The sequence below is a fragment of the Melanerpes formicivorus genome, unplaced genomic scaffold (assembly GCF_026170545.1).
Source record: "Melanerpes formicivorus ecotype bairdi unplaced genomic scaffold, bMelFor1.0.p_v2 SCAF_21, whole genome shotgun sequence".
NCBI lineage: Eukaryota > Metazoa > Chordata > Aves > Piciformes > Picidae > Melanerpes > Melanerpes formicivorus.
This window is the reverse complement of record NW_027142373.1, coordinates 3,791,015-3,807,351: the sequence shown is the minus strand read 5'-3', so window position 1 is coordinate 3,807,351 and position 16,337 is coordinate 3,791,015. Positions and strand designations below refer to the sequence as shown.

General features: G+C 41.1%; 1 protein-coding gene and 1 long non-coding RNA gene across 4 annotated transcripts in view; one reads left to right on the top strand and one right to left on the bottom strand.

Annotated features, from left to right (window-relative positions):
• Positions 1-16,337, bottom strand: part of LOC137447532 (uncharacterized) — a 48,240-nt gene that overhangs the window by 7,753 nt on the left and 24,150 nt on the right. For 2 of the 3 annotated variants that reach the window (XR_010988880.1, XR_010988882.1), the window contains exons 4-5: positions 7,818-9,763; positions 4,956-5,157 (exon numbers count right to left, since the gene is read on the bottom strand). The exons of the other annotated variant lie outside the window; for it this stretch is intronic. This is a non-coding gene — a long non-coding RNA (uncharacterized lncRNA). The remainder of the gene's footprint in view (positions 1-4,955; positions 5,158-7,817; positions 9,764-16,337) is intronic. 3 annotated transcript variants of the gene reach the window in all.
• Positions 1-16,337, top strand: part of PITPNC1 (phosphatidylinositol transfer protein cytoplasmic 1) — an 80,583-nt gene that overhangs the window by 60,462 nt on the left and 3,784 nt on the right. Inside the window, exons 6-8 of the mRNA XM_068151122.1 lie at positions 3,726-3,821; positions 12,365-12,520; positions 13,419-13,482. Of these exons, the coding sequence (XP_068007223.1) occupies positions 3,726-3,821; positions 12,365-12,520; positions 13,419-13,482 (316 nt within the window). The remainder of the gene's footprint in view (positions 1-3,725; positions 3,822-12,364; positions 12,521-13,418; positions 13,483-16,337) is intronic.

Here is a 16,337-nt window from a genome sequence, read left to right as displayed (position 1 = left end):
AAATGAAGCAGTTAAAGCCTTCTTTCCTCCACATTTTGACATTCTATGGGAGAATTAGTCTGAATAATGATGAGTTTTCATTCCTCTTAGGCAGTGGAAGCGTCTAAATGTTTGTCTGCCGGAAAAAAAAGCTGTCACCCCCTCCCCCCAAATCCTCAAAACCCGCATCAAAAAGGACACTTCAGCCTGAATGTTACTCTTTGTTTTCCATTTGATTATGTATTTCAACCTCAATTAATTTCTTGGCTTTCAAATGTAAAGCCTGTCCAGTTCTTTCCAATACAATATTTAATATCCTGCCTTTCTACATCATCTCCTTAAGGATACAGATTGTTCTCACCATTCATTTTCTGCACATTTGCAAATGCAGTTGCACAGATTGGGAGCCTTATGCTTCTTTTCGTGGCCTTTAATCTCCTCCTTTAAAACTTTCAGATTTCCCTAGTCTCTTTGATCACAAACGCAATAAACCCATCCTCCCGACAGGCTTTAAGACAATCCCAGATTATGTGGCTAGGAGAGGCAATAAGAGCTAAGAAAGAAATCAGTCTTGTTCTCTAATGACTTCTTATTTTCTGCTGCTGATAGAGTGAGAAGATTAAATCTCTAACCACAGATCTTGTGGGGCCAATCTAAGAAGGGGAGAAGCATAAATTATTTAGGGGATTGAGTCAGTCATCAGCAAATTTGCAGATGACACAAAGTTGGGAGCGGGTGTTGATCAGTTAGAGGGTAGAAGGGCACTGCAGCGGGACCTTGGCAGGCTGGACAGATGGGCAGAGTCCAAAATGATGGCATTCAACAAGTCCAAGTGCCGGGTGCTGCACTTTGGCCACAACAACCCCATGCAGTGCTACAGGCTGGGGTTGGAGTGGCTGGAGAGCAGCCAAACAGAAAAGGACATGGGGATACTGATTGACAGCTGGTTGAACATGAGCCCAGGTGGCCCAGGAGGCCAATGGCATCCTGGTCTGCATCAAGAATAGTGTGGCCTGCAGCAGCAGATAAGTCATTCTGCCCCTGTACTCAGCACTGGTTAGGCCACACCTTGAGTACTGTGTCCAGTTTTGGGCCCCTTAGTTTAAGAAGGACATCGAGACTCTTGAACGTGTCCAGAGAAGGGCAATGAGGCTGGGGAGAGGCCTCGAGCACAAGCCCTACGAGGAGAGGCTGAGGGAGCTGGGATTGTTTATCCTGGAGAAGAGGAGGCTCAGGGGAGACCTTATTGCTGTCTACAACTACCTGAAGGGAGGCTGTAGCCGGGAGGACGTTGGTCTCTTCTCCCAGGCAATCAGCACCAGAACAAGAGGACACAGCCTCAAGCTGCGCCAGGGGAAGTTTAGGCTCAAGGTGAGGAGAAAGTTCTTCACAGAGAGAGTTCTTACCCATTGGAATGGGCTGCCCAGGGAGGTGGTGGAGTCACCATCCTTGGAGGTGTTCAAGAGGGGATTACACGTGGCACTTAGTGCCATGGTTTAGTAGTCATGAGGTGTTGGGTGACAGGTTGGACTTGATGATCTTTGAGGTCTTTTCCAACCTTAATGATTCTATGATTAGGCAATTTCTGCCAGCAAAGAGAAGGGAGAATGCAATTCAACAATGTTCTGGGATGGAGGAAATGGCCAGAGATCGCCTAAGCAGCAAATAAGATGTAGTGGAAATGGTAGAAAGATTGCCCCTGGCTTTGACAGATTGGCAAAGGCATCTGTCATCCCCACTGCTGTCAAAGCATTTGGAAGAGTGAAAAAGAATGCAAAACTATCCTCCTGACCTGTGCAATGTGTGGAACAATCCTGTGACACAGCAAGGCACAGCTCTCCAGAGAAGTTATTGGGCAATAGTCCCAGTTTAGGTCCTTGCAAATGTGCAGAGATAAGCATGTGCTTCAGTTTATTAGGCTTGTACTTAAACATACACTGACTGGGAGCCTCAGCTGACCTGGGAATGTCCAGTTAAGAGAAATCTTCATTATTTTATTTAAAGCTCAGAGATTATGGTGAAATGCATCTTGTTCTACAAGCAGTACATCTGGTTTCATCAAGAGACTGCTCTGTGTATTGGAATTCATTTCGAGAAAAAGACAGAGAGGAAGCTCATAAAAAGCAACCGACATTAACCACTAAACCACACCACGTACTTCAAAATGAACCCCAGTTCTGAGAAGGAGCACTACAGGGGAAGGACCTGTCAGCTCAAATTTGTTCAAATAAGCAACTTTTTTTTTTTTTTTGGATGGGAGAAGGAAAATAAGCACACAAATAAAACCAGAGTGGAGTTTCCCTTTGTTCTGTCCCTCGGCAGTTTCAGACACGTTAACGTTTTATCTCCAGTTCAGTAAGCACTCAGTATTGCCTGTGCTGTTCTTGCATTGTTAACTACCAGGACTACTTAAACTGCAGAGTCAAACTTAAGCTTTTCCTTGATTCCAATTATGGTTTCCTGAGCCATGTTCCTCTTACCAGCTGCTGTGTTTGTTCACTGCAGTCCTTTGCTCACTTTGAATGCTTTAAATGGGCAGCCACATTTCTTTCAGAAAGAATAAAGTAGCATTCTTGGTACTGAAAAGTCTCTGTTATGTTGTATTTTTAACTGTTCCTCCAGGATGGAATGAAATTAGCAGCAGAGTGTTCATCACATTTATTTTAAAAAAGGAAGGAAGAAAGAAAAAAAAATAAGAAAAAAAATTCTGCTTCCTGGAAAGGTTTGCTATAGAACACTGTGCCCCAAGGGAAAAAACACAGCCTCGCCTTCTTACTGAGCTTGACAGCCTGTACACAACTTCCCTGAATGTCACAGCACTCATTCCTGATAGCCTTTCAACTAGTCGTGTTTCCAAGTCCCAGAATCATCAGCAGACCTTTACTGCAGATTTAGCATAAGTCACATGGGTCAGAAAGATCCCTGAATAATTAAATTATGGGCACAGGTACAGAAGGAGATGACACTGCAGATGCAAATGACCTGCACTGTCAGAATATATCCGTCATTTGCCTCACGTAGAACAAAAGGTTTGGTGTTCAGAATCAGGTCCTAAAGGGACCTGCAAATGAAAATAAGCTCCATGTGTGCACAGATGGGGAGTGGAAGTTTCCAGCTTCCACTGGGGACATTTCAACTGAAATGTAGATGCTCAGTGTAACACCAACTTAGCCTGGCTTGTTCACACAAAACACCTGCATTTCATTACTGTCCCTGGAGTGAAAAGGTCAGAAACACTGAGTCCAGAAAATCAGGTTTTTTACACAGTGATGGAATCTGGTTCAAAGATTAGAGAACACAATCAAACCAGTCCTAGCTGTTGACTTCAGTATTTGTGAATGAAGTCTGGGTTCCAAAAAGTGCAAGGAAGAGCAGCGGTGTGAGCAGTGAGTGCTGGACATGATGTGATACATTTACAAGTCCGCTCTCTCTTGAGCTGACAGAGTGGGTTGTTCCCAAAAAAGCCTATGGCATAATTCATTCAAACTGTTGTTAATCTTGCTTAGGAACACTGTGCTTAGCTGTGATCTTGAGAACCCTCATTCTCTTCCCTGCAGTGTCTGCAGTAGGCTAGAGAATGGGGCTGGTCCCTGCACAAACTCTGGTATCTCCCATCAGAAGCTGCTCAGGCACAAGCCAACATGCATTATGTGGCATAGGTCGTTGAAACTGCTTGTGACTATTATTCCAGGAGAGTTTTGTCAAGCTGTTTTTCTGGTAGTGTTGAACTTCTTTCACTCTTGCAGATTTTTGACAAGGAAGCTAAAGATCTGGAGCGAGAAGTCTGCTTCATTGATATCGCCAGCGACGAAATTCCTGAGCGCTACTACAAAGAATCAGAGGTAAGAGACAGCTTGGTTGTGAGATGGTAAAGAAGGGAATCTAAGAGCCTGCAGGAAGGCCTTGGTAGGAATCAAAAAAATTCTATTTTCATATGAAGTCTTGCTTGTCAGTAGCATTTACAAAGCTTTCAATTAGAGGAGAAGCAGACAGCAACCACTCTTATGTAGACTGCCTGACACTTTCTTTTGCAGACAGTTCCTCCAGCTGTTTGAAATGCTTTCACTCCCTTGTCAGAACACAGCCTGTACCAGACCCCTGATATTCAGCTCAATTCATTCTGAGCAGAAAAGGACTTTTCTTTGGATCATGGAGCTCAGTTCAGTGTTTGCAGGTCTGAGCAGTTTTAAACATTACTGTTGTCTTCATTTGCATCCTGCCCTGACCAGCAAGTCCTGCAGAGGAGCCTAAGCCCAGGCGAAGGGCAGATGTCCTGCAGTGAGAACAGGGCTGAGGCACAGCTGCTCAGGAGGGGACCACAACACAAGAAAGAGTGTCTGAAGTGTACCACATCCTGCCAGAGAGCATCAATGGTAGCAGGCAGAGTCACTCTCTTACAATTCCCTTGAAAACTGCTACCATGCATTTTTGATAGTGCACATCTCTGAAGAGCAGGCTTTGGGTTTTCTAGGTCAATGCAATTCACTGTTTGAAAGCAGCAACCACCATGCAAATGAAGATGAGGTCTCCACGTTTTAACCTCAGATTTGAAAAATGATGGTTCACACCAAGCAGCTAGAGAACAACTATCAGATCCGTGCTTGCATTTAATTTTGGAGATATGATTTACCTCTGGAGCCAAGTATATATTTATAGCTGGCAATGAGTATGGCAGCTGTGTGACTATACAAAATGAGACTATAGAACCAGATTTAGGACAGAAAAGGAAGACTTGCCAAAGAATGTATTTTTATACTGTAGGAGACATGATTTTCAGGCTAAAAAAAATCAGGTACTTGTTACCTTCCATTTATAGATCCTATTTCAAATTTTATATATGGCTCATAAACCAAAACTGGATCCACAGCAGAATGAAAAGTAATCTTATGAGTGTCCTTAGATAACAAACCCCATCTGTTTAGTACCAAAAATTGGGTAACACCTCATGAAACAGCTTATTGGTGCCATCATCTTACCTGAGCTCTCTGGTTCCAGTTAGCAATGACTGCTGCACTGCTCAGCACTGACTCTTGTTTTAAAGAACTCGAGTAAGATTCTTCATCTTGGTTTGCAGACTTCCAGAAATCATAAACACGAATGTGACACCCAGCTTTTCTGCTTTCCTTCCCATTTGTAGTAGCCACTCTCCAGCATAATTTCCATATGATTCATTTTATGCTGTAGGAAACCAGCCTCATGTTAAGTGAGAGAAGAATTTCAGTCTTTGTGTTGTTACTTCAAAGACAAATCTAGAGATCTGACTCCAAGCAAAATGGAGTTTCATGTGGGTTTCAACAACAAAAGCAGGCCAGCATCTGTTGTTTTTTCTGTGCTGACAGATGATTTGCATGTTGGCTACCAAATCCTGTTTCAGAATTGATACAAAATAGTAAGCACACCTGAGCATTTCACTGTGCACACTGTAGTTGATGCTGATTTAGGAAGAGTTGGATTCAGCAGCTTCCAAAATTTACAAACTGGGGGGGGTTTATGCTACCATATGATGAACATGAAGCCCAATTCCCACTTCTGCTGAGGCCTCTCATATAACTGAAGGACTATAAAAAGATTTTTCATGTTTGTAAATGTAATTTCCATCTGTTTTCAATCAGAACAGCAGGAAAAAAACTAATTCCATGTAAATGAGGAATGGTCTGTGTTTTCCAAATACTTTCAGAAATAACTAGGAACCATTTACTGGAAGCCTTTGAAATGTATTTCAGTTACACTAACAGCAACAATGTGGCTGCTTTTGGATCATTTAATCTGAATTAATACTCAGGTTAAAGATTAAAAGTGAATCCTTAGGATTTAAGAATTGGATGCCACAGATAAATGTTCTGAGTCCCATCCACAAAGACCAATGAGGATGATTTTGACTCCAGCCATGTTCTGTAATCTCTTTATTTCACTGGATCTTTCACTTGCATAAAATTAAGCAAGTTCCATATCAGGGTCAGCTTAGCTAGCAGCTTCTAGAAATGAACTTTAGGTTTCTTTTATATCCTATTGTTTCTTTTTCTGTCTTGCATCTCTCTTCAATTAAAAAATATCCTTGTGTTTAACAGCAAATATCATTATTTAGTGCTATTGCTGTATGTCAGAGAGGAAGCTGAAATCATTTAAAGCTTTCACACACCACTACAACTGCGTGCTCTTTGTTTGTGCCTGTGAGCCCTGCTGTGGATTGCTGATCTCACTAATTACATAGCTGCTATTAAGCCACTATTTGTGAGATCTAGTATTTTTAACCCTGTCATAAGATGTTTGGGTCAATATCAGAAGTTTTTCAGATCCCTCTGTATGAAACATCCCTTTCTAAAATTTGACTGTGACCTTTCTTTGAGTTGCTGCAGCACGTAACACATTGATCAGTGCAGACTGAACCACAGCAGCTTTAGTGTTGTTTTGTTCATTTATATGAGCAGAAGAGATGGTCTTGTGTGTATGACCCTGATACCATCCACAGAGGTAAGAAACTGCAGTTACTACAGGAGGCTTCAGGAGATATCCAAGGGACCCACACATCAGGCTCAGTACAGACAAGTGAAGCAACTTGTTCTCTGCTTCCCACCACCTATGATCTACAGAATTATTTTTCAGCTGTCCTGACATGGATCTTCTAAACAGATCCACATTCTCCCTTCCATTGTGACTTACGTAATAGTGATTCACACATACAGAGACAAAAATGTATAAACCATCTTCATCTGTATAATATTGCATTTGAATTGCATGGCTCATTTTGACTTGTGCTGGTACTGAAGGGAGGAAAAGTGTTCCATGAAAGTGTCATGATGGTTGAAGGCAAAATGATTGAATTCAACTTCATACATATCTGCTTTTTCTCTTCTTCTAAATATTAACTAAAACTGAAAAGTAAAAAATATAGTTAGCTGGAGACTTAAGGAGAGCTGTTGTTTCATTGTGGAACACTGTAAAGGAACCTCTGCCAATAATACTGAGCCATCTCTTGACCAGAACCATCCAAGGTATGTGAATTCCCCTGATTCCCCTGAAAATGGAGATATTATTTGTGAGCCTATGCACAAAGGCCTCCAATCACCAAGTAAACAGTGAATCAGAAGCAGTTGTGTTAGCTATTACCAACACAGACAGAGAGGCCAATTTTCTTTTCCCTGGAGGTGTACTGATTTCTGCTGTCAAAAGAGTTGCCCTCATAGAGGGGCAGGTATAACTGCAGCAGTTTTGGGTGTCCCAAAGCAGATGACTTCATTTGAACTTCATGATCATCTACAAACTTCATTGTGAAGTAGCCACCAGAATACTTAGCAGTGCTGCCACATCATCAATAAAGCTTTTTTACTTTTTTACAAGCTGAGACCTAAACATCCTTAAACTTTTAAGAAGTTTAGATGTGAGGTTTAAATGTGAGGGTCTAGATATTGAACCTTGATCTAAGCTAGCAGGCTAGCCTGCTTTTCTGTCCCCAAATCTGAAGGTACTTAGGACATTGAACACAGAATTTTATATTTCTCTATAAAGAACACAGAAGCCTGCAGGTAAAAGTTGTACATTTTGTAAAGCCATTTCCTTGTGGCTTTCCCATCAATGAATATGTATCACTAGCCATTATGTATTCCCCATATAGATATAGATATTTATCTGAATTACAGAAGAGAATAAAACTGAGCTGTGCTGTTGAGTGAGGGCCTCAAGTGAATCATTCCCTGAAATGAAACATTTACTGTGGAAGTGAGCTACTGAGCAAAATGTTCTCTGCAAACGTATTCAAGTTCTCAAAATTAAGTCTTTCATTTCCTGTTTATAACAAAGTGGTTGAGAGTTAGACAAATGGAATAAACTTTTTAAGTTACCTTCAAACAGAAGGATTCCAGGCAGCTGCTGCAGTTTTCTTCTTCAGTTCCTGGCTGTTCTGATTTTTACACAGCTGCACTGTTAAGAGGTCCATCTTACTACTGTCCAGGTGCTTTCAGAATAACAAAGTCTCCATCCCATTACAGAGCCAGCAAATTAGGGTTGTTGAAATAATGCAGCTGCCTCAGCCCCCCAGTGAGCGTGTGCAACATGTCAGGATGAGCCTCAGCAAAAAACAAATGAAGATTTCCTTTTCCTTACTACCTTCAGTTGGGAGCTTACATAAAGGCTGCCTGGCTGATCATATTTTAATACCTCAGAACAGTCCCAATATTTACAGTTCTTAAGCATTTAACTAGCTTGTCCAGAAAATACATTTGAATGGAAACTCAAAACGAGAAGGAAGGAAAGAAGTCTTTGAAAAATGACTTCACTTTAATGTCTGTAGTAGCAACTATACATCATCAAATCTTTCCAGAGCCCTAGCTACATAAGCAGAAATCCAAACCCTAGCAACTACAGCTGATGGTGAAATGCCAGCTCATATGTATTAAATCCATGAAGGACTGGTTCTGAAATTCAAGATCAAACAAAATGGTCGTCAGCTTAAAGGGGTGGGGAGAAATTACACTTCAAAAGCACAGTGATGGAATATATTGCAGTAGGAGTCTGAAAAAACAAGTCCATGCAGTTAAAGAAAAAAAGGAAGACTGCTTCTGGGACATGTGAGAGAGAAGAGGATGCATGGCATAAGCACAATGCACTTCCACATCTCGAGAGCATATTCAGCTTAGGGATCTTTTTCCCTGCTACAATGGCTATGCAAGCCGCAAATCATTTTCAAGACAGATGAGTGACAAGGCTAACAAGATGTTCCATGCAGACAAAGGAGGTGTTCCCAGCTGCAGAATAGTATGGCAGCTTCAAACCATGCCTGATGCCATGGTAAAGGCAAGGGCAAGCATGTGCCTTCAGATCTGGAGTTCTTCTGGAAACAAAGAATGTGTCTCATTATTTAACTGTGAGTAAAATAATAACATTTCAGAGTTAAATCTGAAAAGGCAGCAACTCAGTGTTGTACTGTGAACACATGGGTGTTTGCCTCCTGGAAAGGGGGGTGGCAATTCCCCATCTAATGCCATGACATCTGCAGTCCATGAGGAAGGTTAAGTTAATAATTGCTAAATGCTAAACAACGGAGTCTCCAACAATAAGCATGTTGAGCCAGGACCCTCCAGACATGGCCTGAGTAAGAAACACTGGGAGAGCGCTATGCCTGAACCCGTCTCCATCACATTGTGGCTTTGATTTTATTGTGATTTTACATTTTACTCCCAAATAAGCCCAGCTCATGGGTAATGATGTTTCTGCAATGTTAGCAGAAGTGCTATTTTTAAATCACTCTGCACCTGGCAATAATGTATTGCAAATACAGAGTAGGTTTTGCTCCTCTCTAGCAAAAGGATTTGCCAGATGGGCTTTCCTAATAAATTGTCTCTGATAAAAGGACACAAAGGTTATTTAAACAAAAAGATTTTAGCTGTGCCATTACATTTAAAACAAATTGAGGATTTTGCCAGTAGATAAATGAAAGGGGGAAATATTGAAGAGATGCAGTATTCTTTGGATGATGACTCTCTAGAAAGGAAGCTATGGGGCTGGCTAAGCTCAACAGTAAGGCACACAAAAAATTAATGATCTAAATAATAATATAAAAATGGGGTCAGACCAAAGCTCAGCTTGCCCAGTTTCTAGTCGCTGAGAGAAGTGTTTCAAACGTGTGTGCCACAGTTCCTGCCTGGGGGAGGCAGGCCTGGGAGGCTGCTGCTTCACTCCAGCTGGGTGCCTCTGGTGTATGCTGAGCAAAGTGCCATACCTGTGACAGGAAGGGTAAGGAACGGCCATGATCCAGCATGGGCAGGTGCTCCCTGCTTCCTCCTGGGACCTGGAGAGATGTGAGCACGGCACACGAGGCTAATTTGTTCTGACTAACCTAATCAGTGAGCTACAGCATGAAAGTCAGGAGGAGAAGCAGTGCTGTGTACCAATATTATTTCTAATTGCATTTAACAGAAAATTATCATCTCTGCTGCTTTATTTTTTTAAGGACATTCAGTGGCTAATTGCAGATAGGATTCCAGGCTGTGAATTTTAATCTGGAGATTTGCAGCCATGAGTTAGACAACTAAAATCATTCTGGGTCGTGGCTCTCACATAAAATCTTCAGCATCTTGACGGTTCACACAGCAGTCTGGAATTCTGCTCCTCTGAATTCTGTTTCCTGGCTTCCATTCCTCTACAGGGTTAGAGTACCAATATGTTAATGCTTTCGGACAGGCAGGAATTTCCATTATGGGTATTAGAAACAAGTTGCCCAAACTGTCCCTCACTGCCTGGCTCTTTGCTTGAAGCTGTCCAGCCAAGGTGTGACTAAACATCTTGTCCTTCAGCGAAAACAGACATGAGCCAAGGGAGCAAAGGTGCCACCTCTGGGAATTTGCAGATCGGAGTCATCTCATGGGTGAGTTGCATTGCAGTCGGTGGATTGCTGGTGGGCCAGCAATTTAAGAACAACTTCCACTAGCAATCCCCTTGTCTGCAGCACAACAAAACAAAGCAAACCACTGCTTCCACAGCCTTGCAGTTGGAACGAAACCCTGAGCACTCCTGCAGGGTAGTTGTTCATTATTTCTTTTTTATTTATATGTTCTGAATACTTGATACTGACTCAAGATGATTACATTAAGTGCCCTTGGACTGCAGTGAAGTTATTCCATTACAGATTTGGTTATCGCTGACAGGACAGAAGGTGTCACACTCAGTGTTATTAAAGTGTGTATCTAAAATGCTTCATCAAGACAGTGGCTCCAGCACCATCTCTGTGTGTAAGAAGCAGCAGAACCTTTCCTTACACAAAACTATTTTCCTTGATTTTCCTTTTCAGAAGTACTTCCTTTACACTGGAATATTTGAAATCATATTATCTGTAATTATTTCTTTATTCTTGGAACCACCTGCTAACATTTTACATTTCAGTCCTCCCCTTTTACCCTTTCTTTTTTCTTACTATTATTATATTAATTGCTTTCAGGCAATGATCAGTTATAAAATAGCTCCTTCAACCAGAAAATATCTAGATCAATCTGAGGTCAAGCCTTATTGAGTGAGAAGCTTAGTGACATCATGTGACTATGAGCTGTGATTTACAGTGGTGTGTTGCTCTGATATATGATGATGCTGAATTGGTTTTTATGGTGACTTAACACTGAAACCTTATTATACAGGGAGCCTGAAGTTCTATTTAGAAAAGAATATGTCAGCAATAAAAGCAATGACTTTCACAGAGGGGGAAGACTGTCACCTCATTAGAGCTTTGTAAAGAAGCTTTAATGACAGAGCTTCAGTTTAAGGACAAAATGGAAAGCCAAGTCAGGAGATAACTAAACACCAGAGCAAAGGAAGACTGAATCATATATAAGCTAACGCTGAATGAAAGATAATTAAGATCCGAGTTAGTCTTATCTATTTCTTGTTAGTTTTTCTTCTGCTTCTCTTCCATTTAGCACACAATTTAAGCACATACTTAAACATATATGTAATTGCTTTTATAACAGAGGATGGACTGAAAAGATCTTCCTAGATGAGAGCTTTTAGAAGATTTTAGAAGCTTGCTGTGAATTTACTGCAACTGCATTATTTTCAAGCTTTGAAAATCACTGCTTAACTGTAAATTCTGTTTACAAGATGTAATTAGCAGGATTTGACATAGAGGGAAATGGGATTGTACCAATATGGCAAATCACACTTTGATAGATAGTACTGGATCTTGTACAGATAAAAGTCAATTTTAAAGATGAACTAAAGGCCTTATTGGTTTGAGGTTCTTTTGTTTTGCTGTTGCAATTTCAACACCAATTTATTTGAGTTTAGAAAGACAGTTGTAATTAGTCAGTGTTTTGCTCAAAACTCAGTTGTAGAGATGGCTTATTTGGAGGAGTTTCACACTTGACTGGCCACCCAGATACACAAGTTCAGTTAGAAGTGGCAATTTCAGGGTGACATCAATGTCAAAGCTCAAATTGGACATGATTTCAGGAAGGCAGGCATGGGTAAAAAGTACTGGTAAGTCCCACTGAGGGAGCAGTCAAAAGCAAGCACTGAAGAAGCAGCCTGTGGTGGGTTTTTGTTTGGTTGTTTGTTGTTTTTTTTTTCCTTTTTCCCAAATGCCATAAATAACACTTGGAGTGCATTGTATTGTAATGACTTGCAATAACACATCTTCTTATAGCAGAAAATGTCCTAGATGATCTGATTGTCAAAGCATCTCCAAGAATATGCTGCCATCAACTCACTGGCTGTTGGATAAAAGACAGGATTGGATTTGGGTATCTCCTAGGGCTCATTTAAGTCAATTTCTTACTACTCTTTCCTAATGTTTATTAGCATGTTTTTATGGTTTATACCTCATCAAAATGTTTCCTTAGGCATTTTCTGACAAACAGGACTTTTCTCCTGCATTTCCCAGTATGTTTTCTTGATTTTGCAGGATCCTAAATATTTCAAGTCACAGAAGACTGGGAGAGGCCAATTAAAAGAAGGCTGGAGAGACACCCATCAGCCAATTATGTGTTCCTACAAACTTGTGACAGTTAAGTTTGAAGTCTGGGGACTTCAAACCAGAGTAGAGCAGTTTGTACACAAGGTCAGTGAAACAGGAGCTGTTTCTTACCCTTTACATAAGCAGAACTTGAGTACTGCCCTGCACAGGAATGTAACTAGGGCTGTGCAGGAGCTGGGAAGCTCAGCCCAATCTGTTTTCAGACTCCTCTCAAAGTCTGAAAGATCTGGAGCAGAACCAAAGAGTTCATCTCTGGGCATAAATTTCATGAAGCCTGGAGCTGCTCAGATCTAAGGTTGAGGAAACCTATTCATAGTATTTTCCATACTGTGATAAATATATGAGCTTCAGTCTTTGTGACTGCACAAGAGCATCAAATGTGCAGCAGCGATGTGCAGAGCTTCTTACAAACAAGTCGAGGAAGAGTTCAGTCTCCTAACCCAGTAATTAGAATCATACAATTGGCTCAGTTGGAAAAGCCCTTTAAGATCATCCAGTCCAACCATTCTCTAACTCTAACAAGGCTGGGGCTAAACCATGCCTCTCAGCACCGTATCTCCTCCTCTTTTAACCACCTTCAGGGATGGGGATTCAATCACCTCCATGGGGAGCCTGTTCCAGTCTTTGAGAATCCTAATTAAGGAATAGCATAACAGCCAAATGATATTTTTCAGAGTATTGACCTTCTATGTGTTTAATACTTAACAAGGAAAAAAGAGTTCCAGAATGTCCAGCTGCCCAAAGGTGAATGGTTTCTGTACATGGTCCCAAATGGCTTCCATGCTAGTCAAAGCCAGTGTAGGTAACAGATTCACTTCAGTGCGAGCTGAACTACAAGACCTTCAGGGTCAGCATGTCTGACTCTAGGGCATGTGGTTTCAGACAGAAAACTGTCAGAATATTTTCCACTTTAACTCATGTTGTAAAACTACTGTGCTGCTTCTCTGAGATGTTTTTGTTTAACCTTCTCCTTGTTTCCCAGGTGGTCAGAGATATACTCTTGATTGGTCACCGGCAGGCTTTTGCCTGGGTTGACGAGTGGTACGGTAAGTATCCTCCAAACCTGGCCCATTTCAAAGGGCTGATGCAAAGCTTATGGTCATTAACAACAGATTTCCATTTGTATTCATGGATTGTCAGGTCCCAGTATAAGTTGTTCATAAGATGGAACTGTGTTCAGTTGCTTTGGAACATATGGAGCTCATGTAGAGCAGGTTCTTTGTTACAAGAGTAGGCTGGAGTTTGGGCAGCCAGTAGGCAGCACACAGCAATAGCTTTCTATCCCATGTGTGTCACCCCACACCGTAGGCAGGCAAAAGCTGCCCCTGCCAAGAGCCATCTATATGGAGAACCATATGCAGGTTTGAATAAAGTTTCTTATTAAGCCTGCATTAGGATGCAGTCATTTCCATACTGCAGCCTTCTAAGGCCTCTGATCCAACAAAGTTTCAACTTTTTACTTAAGTTCTAAACTTAATACGGATTGCAGTGAAGAAAAGATGGAGCTCTAATGCCCTTACTGACAAAATGGATATGAACATAAAGCCTACTGGGTCTGATTCAACAGCAGCTGCATGCAAAAGTGTTCTGAATGCAGGAACCAGCTGTAGGAATGGGCACTTTTAATAGCACACAGTCATCTGAATAGCTAAACCAGGCAACTGCAGTTCATAAAATGGGCTCAGGGAGTTAGTGCCTTTCCCATCTATTTTCATGAAAGTGTGCCCATAATCATAGATACCTGGAGAGCAGGTTCTAAGGTGTTCCTTAACACATGATAGGAATTAGGGAATATATTTAGGATTTGGTTTAGACCTTTTTTAACCCTCGGGAAACACCATTTGGGATAGTTCATGGGAAAGAATTACACCTGGTTTTCATCAAAGCTCAGGAACATTCTGCATTACTTAGAAAGAGTCACTTAGCCCAGCTGGGGCAAACACACTCATCTCCAGTGACCTCATAAACCTGCAGAATTTGACACTAGAATATGAACTCATTCTGCTGATTTCTTGAAAACACGCTTAAAAAATTGCTTTGGAAATCATGATGGCCTCATAAATACTGCCTAAAAATCTTGTGTTGTAAAGGTCATCATAATGTTGAAATTCACTAAAAACGTCTAATGTTTGGGGATAGCTATAAACTAGGAAGAGAATTTTGTACCCAGTCAGAAAGAGTTTTTAAGAGATTTTTTCCCCCACATTTTTTACCTGACATACAGTGATCTGTTCTTTTGCCTGTAGAAGGTCAGAGAGACTGATGATTGGAAATAAAGAAGCCTCCCTTCACATAAAATTTGAGCCCAAATCTCCCCAAAATATCTATTCAAGTGAGACAGCAAGAAATGGTACTGGGAGGCAAAGAGTCATCTGCCCTTTAGCAGAGTTAATGATAATTAGTGAGTAGTGATGAACTTAAACATAGGGAATAGGTTTAGCCTAAAACATTTAACCACAGATTTTCCCATCTTCCCCCTGAACACACCCTGTCAGAAATACTCTTTCCTCAAGTGAAATACTGCACTGCACAATTATCTGGTGGAGCCTTACTGTCGTGGTGAGTATTTTTACTAAACTGATGGTGTACTTAATTATCAGGCTAAGTACAACAGACTTACGAATCTGGGCTCACTAAACTACATAGGAATAAAGGTTAGGATTTATCTATCAAGATTTATTGGGAATTAAAAGGGCAGAACGTTTCTTTAGGCAACTCTGTGTGCTGCCTGCAGCCCTTCTACACTGCAGACATCACTTGGCAAGACTTGCTGACTAGAAACTGAGCTTCTCATTATCCCAAATGAGTGAGATCCCACCTGTGTACATCCATAAGCTCAGTAAAACTCTTGGGGTGCTGCTCTTGATATCTTTGTGTGCAGGGAGAGTTTTTCAGACATAAAACATTTAAAGCATCTGTGTGTCTTCAGCATGTCACCATCTTCTGAAAGAAAAGTTCGGGAAAGACTTGGGGGTGATGTTAGTCAAATGATGAGTGTAATAAAGTCAATTATTAAACCTGTTCTGTTATGGATATTACTGACTGATTGCTGAGGCTGTAAGTATGACTGTCTTGTCACTAACTTTACTAAACTGCAATGGGCTTTATTATTCAGAAAAATCTATCTTCATAGTGCCATTTACTAATAAAGAGCATGTTCTCTGCTTGGCAAAGTGCATCCTTAGCATGTTACTGACATTGCTTATGAGCTTGTTTTTCATTCCAGATAACAGTAAAAGACTAAAAGAGATGGGTTAGTGGTATTCTCTGTTACCTTGTGATCAAAATTCTAGAGTGTGTCTCATTTTCTGTGGTGAAGTATTACTTTGTGCTACCAAAGGAACAGATAAAGTCCTATCTTCCCTTAGAAGCTGTCTCTCAAAATGCAGCAAGAGCCTCATATCACATAACAAGCAGTGGTGTGATGTCAAAATTGGCAATTGCAAGTGGCATGCAATTAACTTGAGACAAATGATAGCCTCAAGAGCAAAGCACCACATGCATTACCAAAAAACACTCAATGCTAATAGAACACTCCTTAAGTTTTATAAGTAAGAAGTTGGTGGTGGTTGCATGATCATCAAGCAGCTGATGGCTGTTTTCATGAGGCTCTGAAGTTATCCAACCATTGCCGAGACCAGACTAAAATTCTGCCAGCCCTCAAGTTGAGGCACACCTTACTCCTGAGTAGATTTATGATGTGGATACTCAGAAGGGTAAGATCATACATCAAGTAATTGGATTCTTTCTTTTCACTGGAAGTGTGGTTTAGGACAAATCTTTTTAATATCTGTAATAATTGCTTGAAGTTACATCGCAAGCACCTAACAGACTCAGCCCTCATTTGACACCACCAGGCATGCCTAGACAACGAGCAATGATCCCACCACTAGAATCAGCC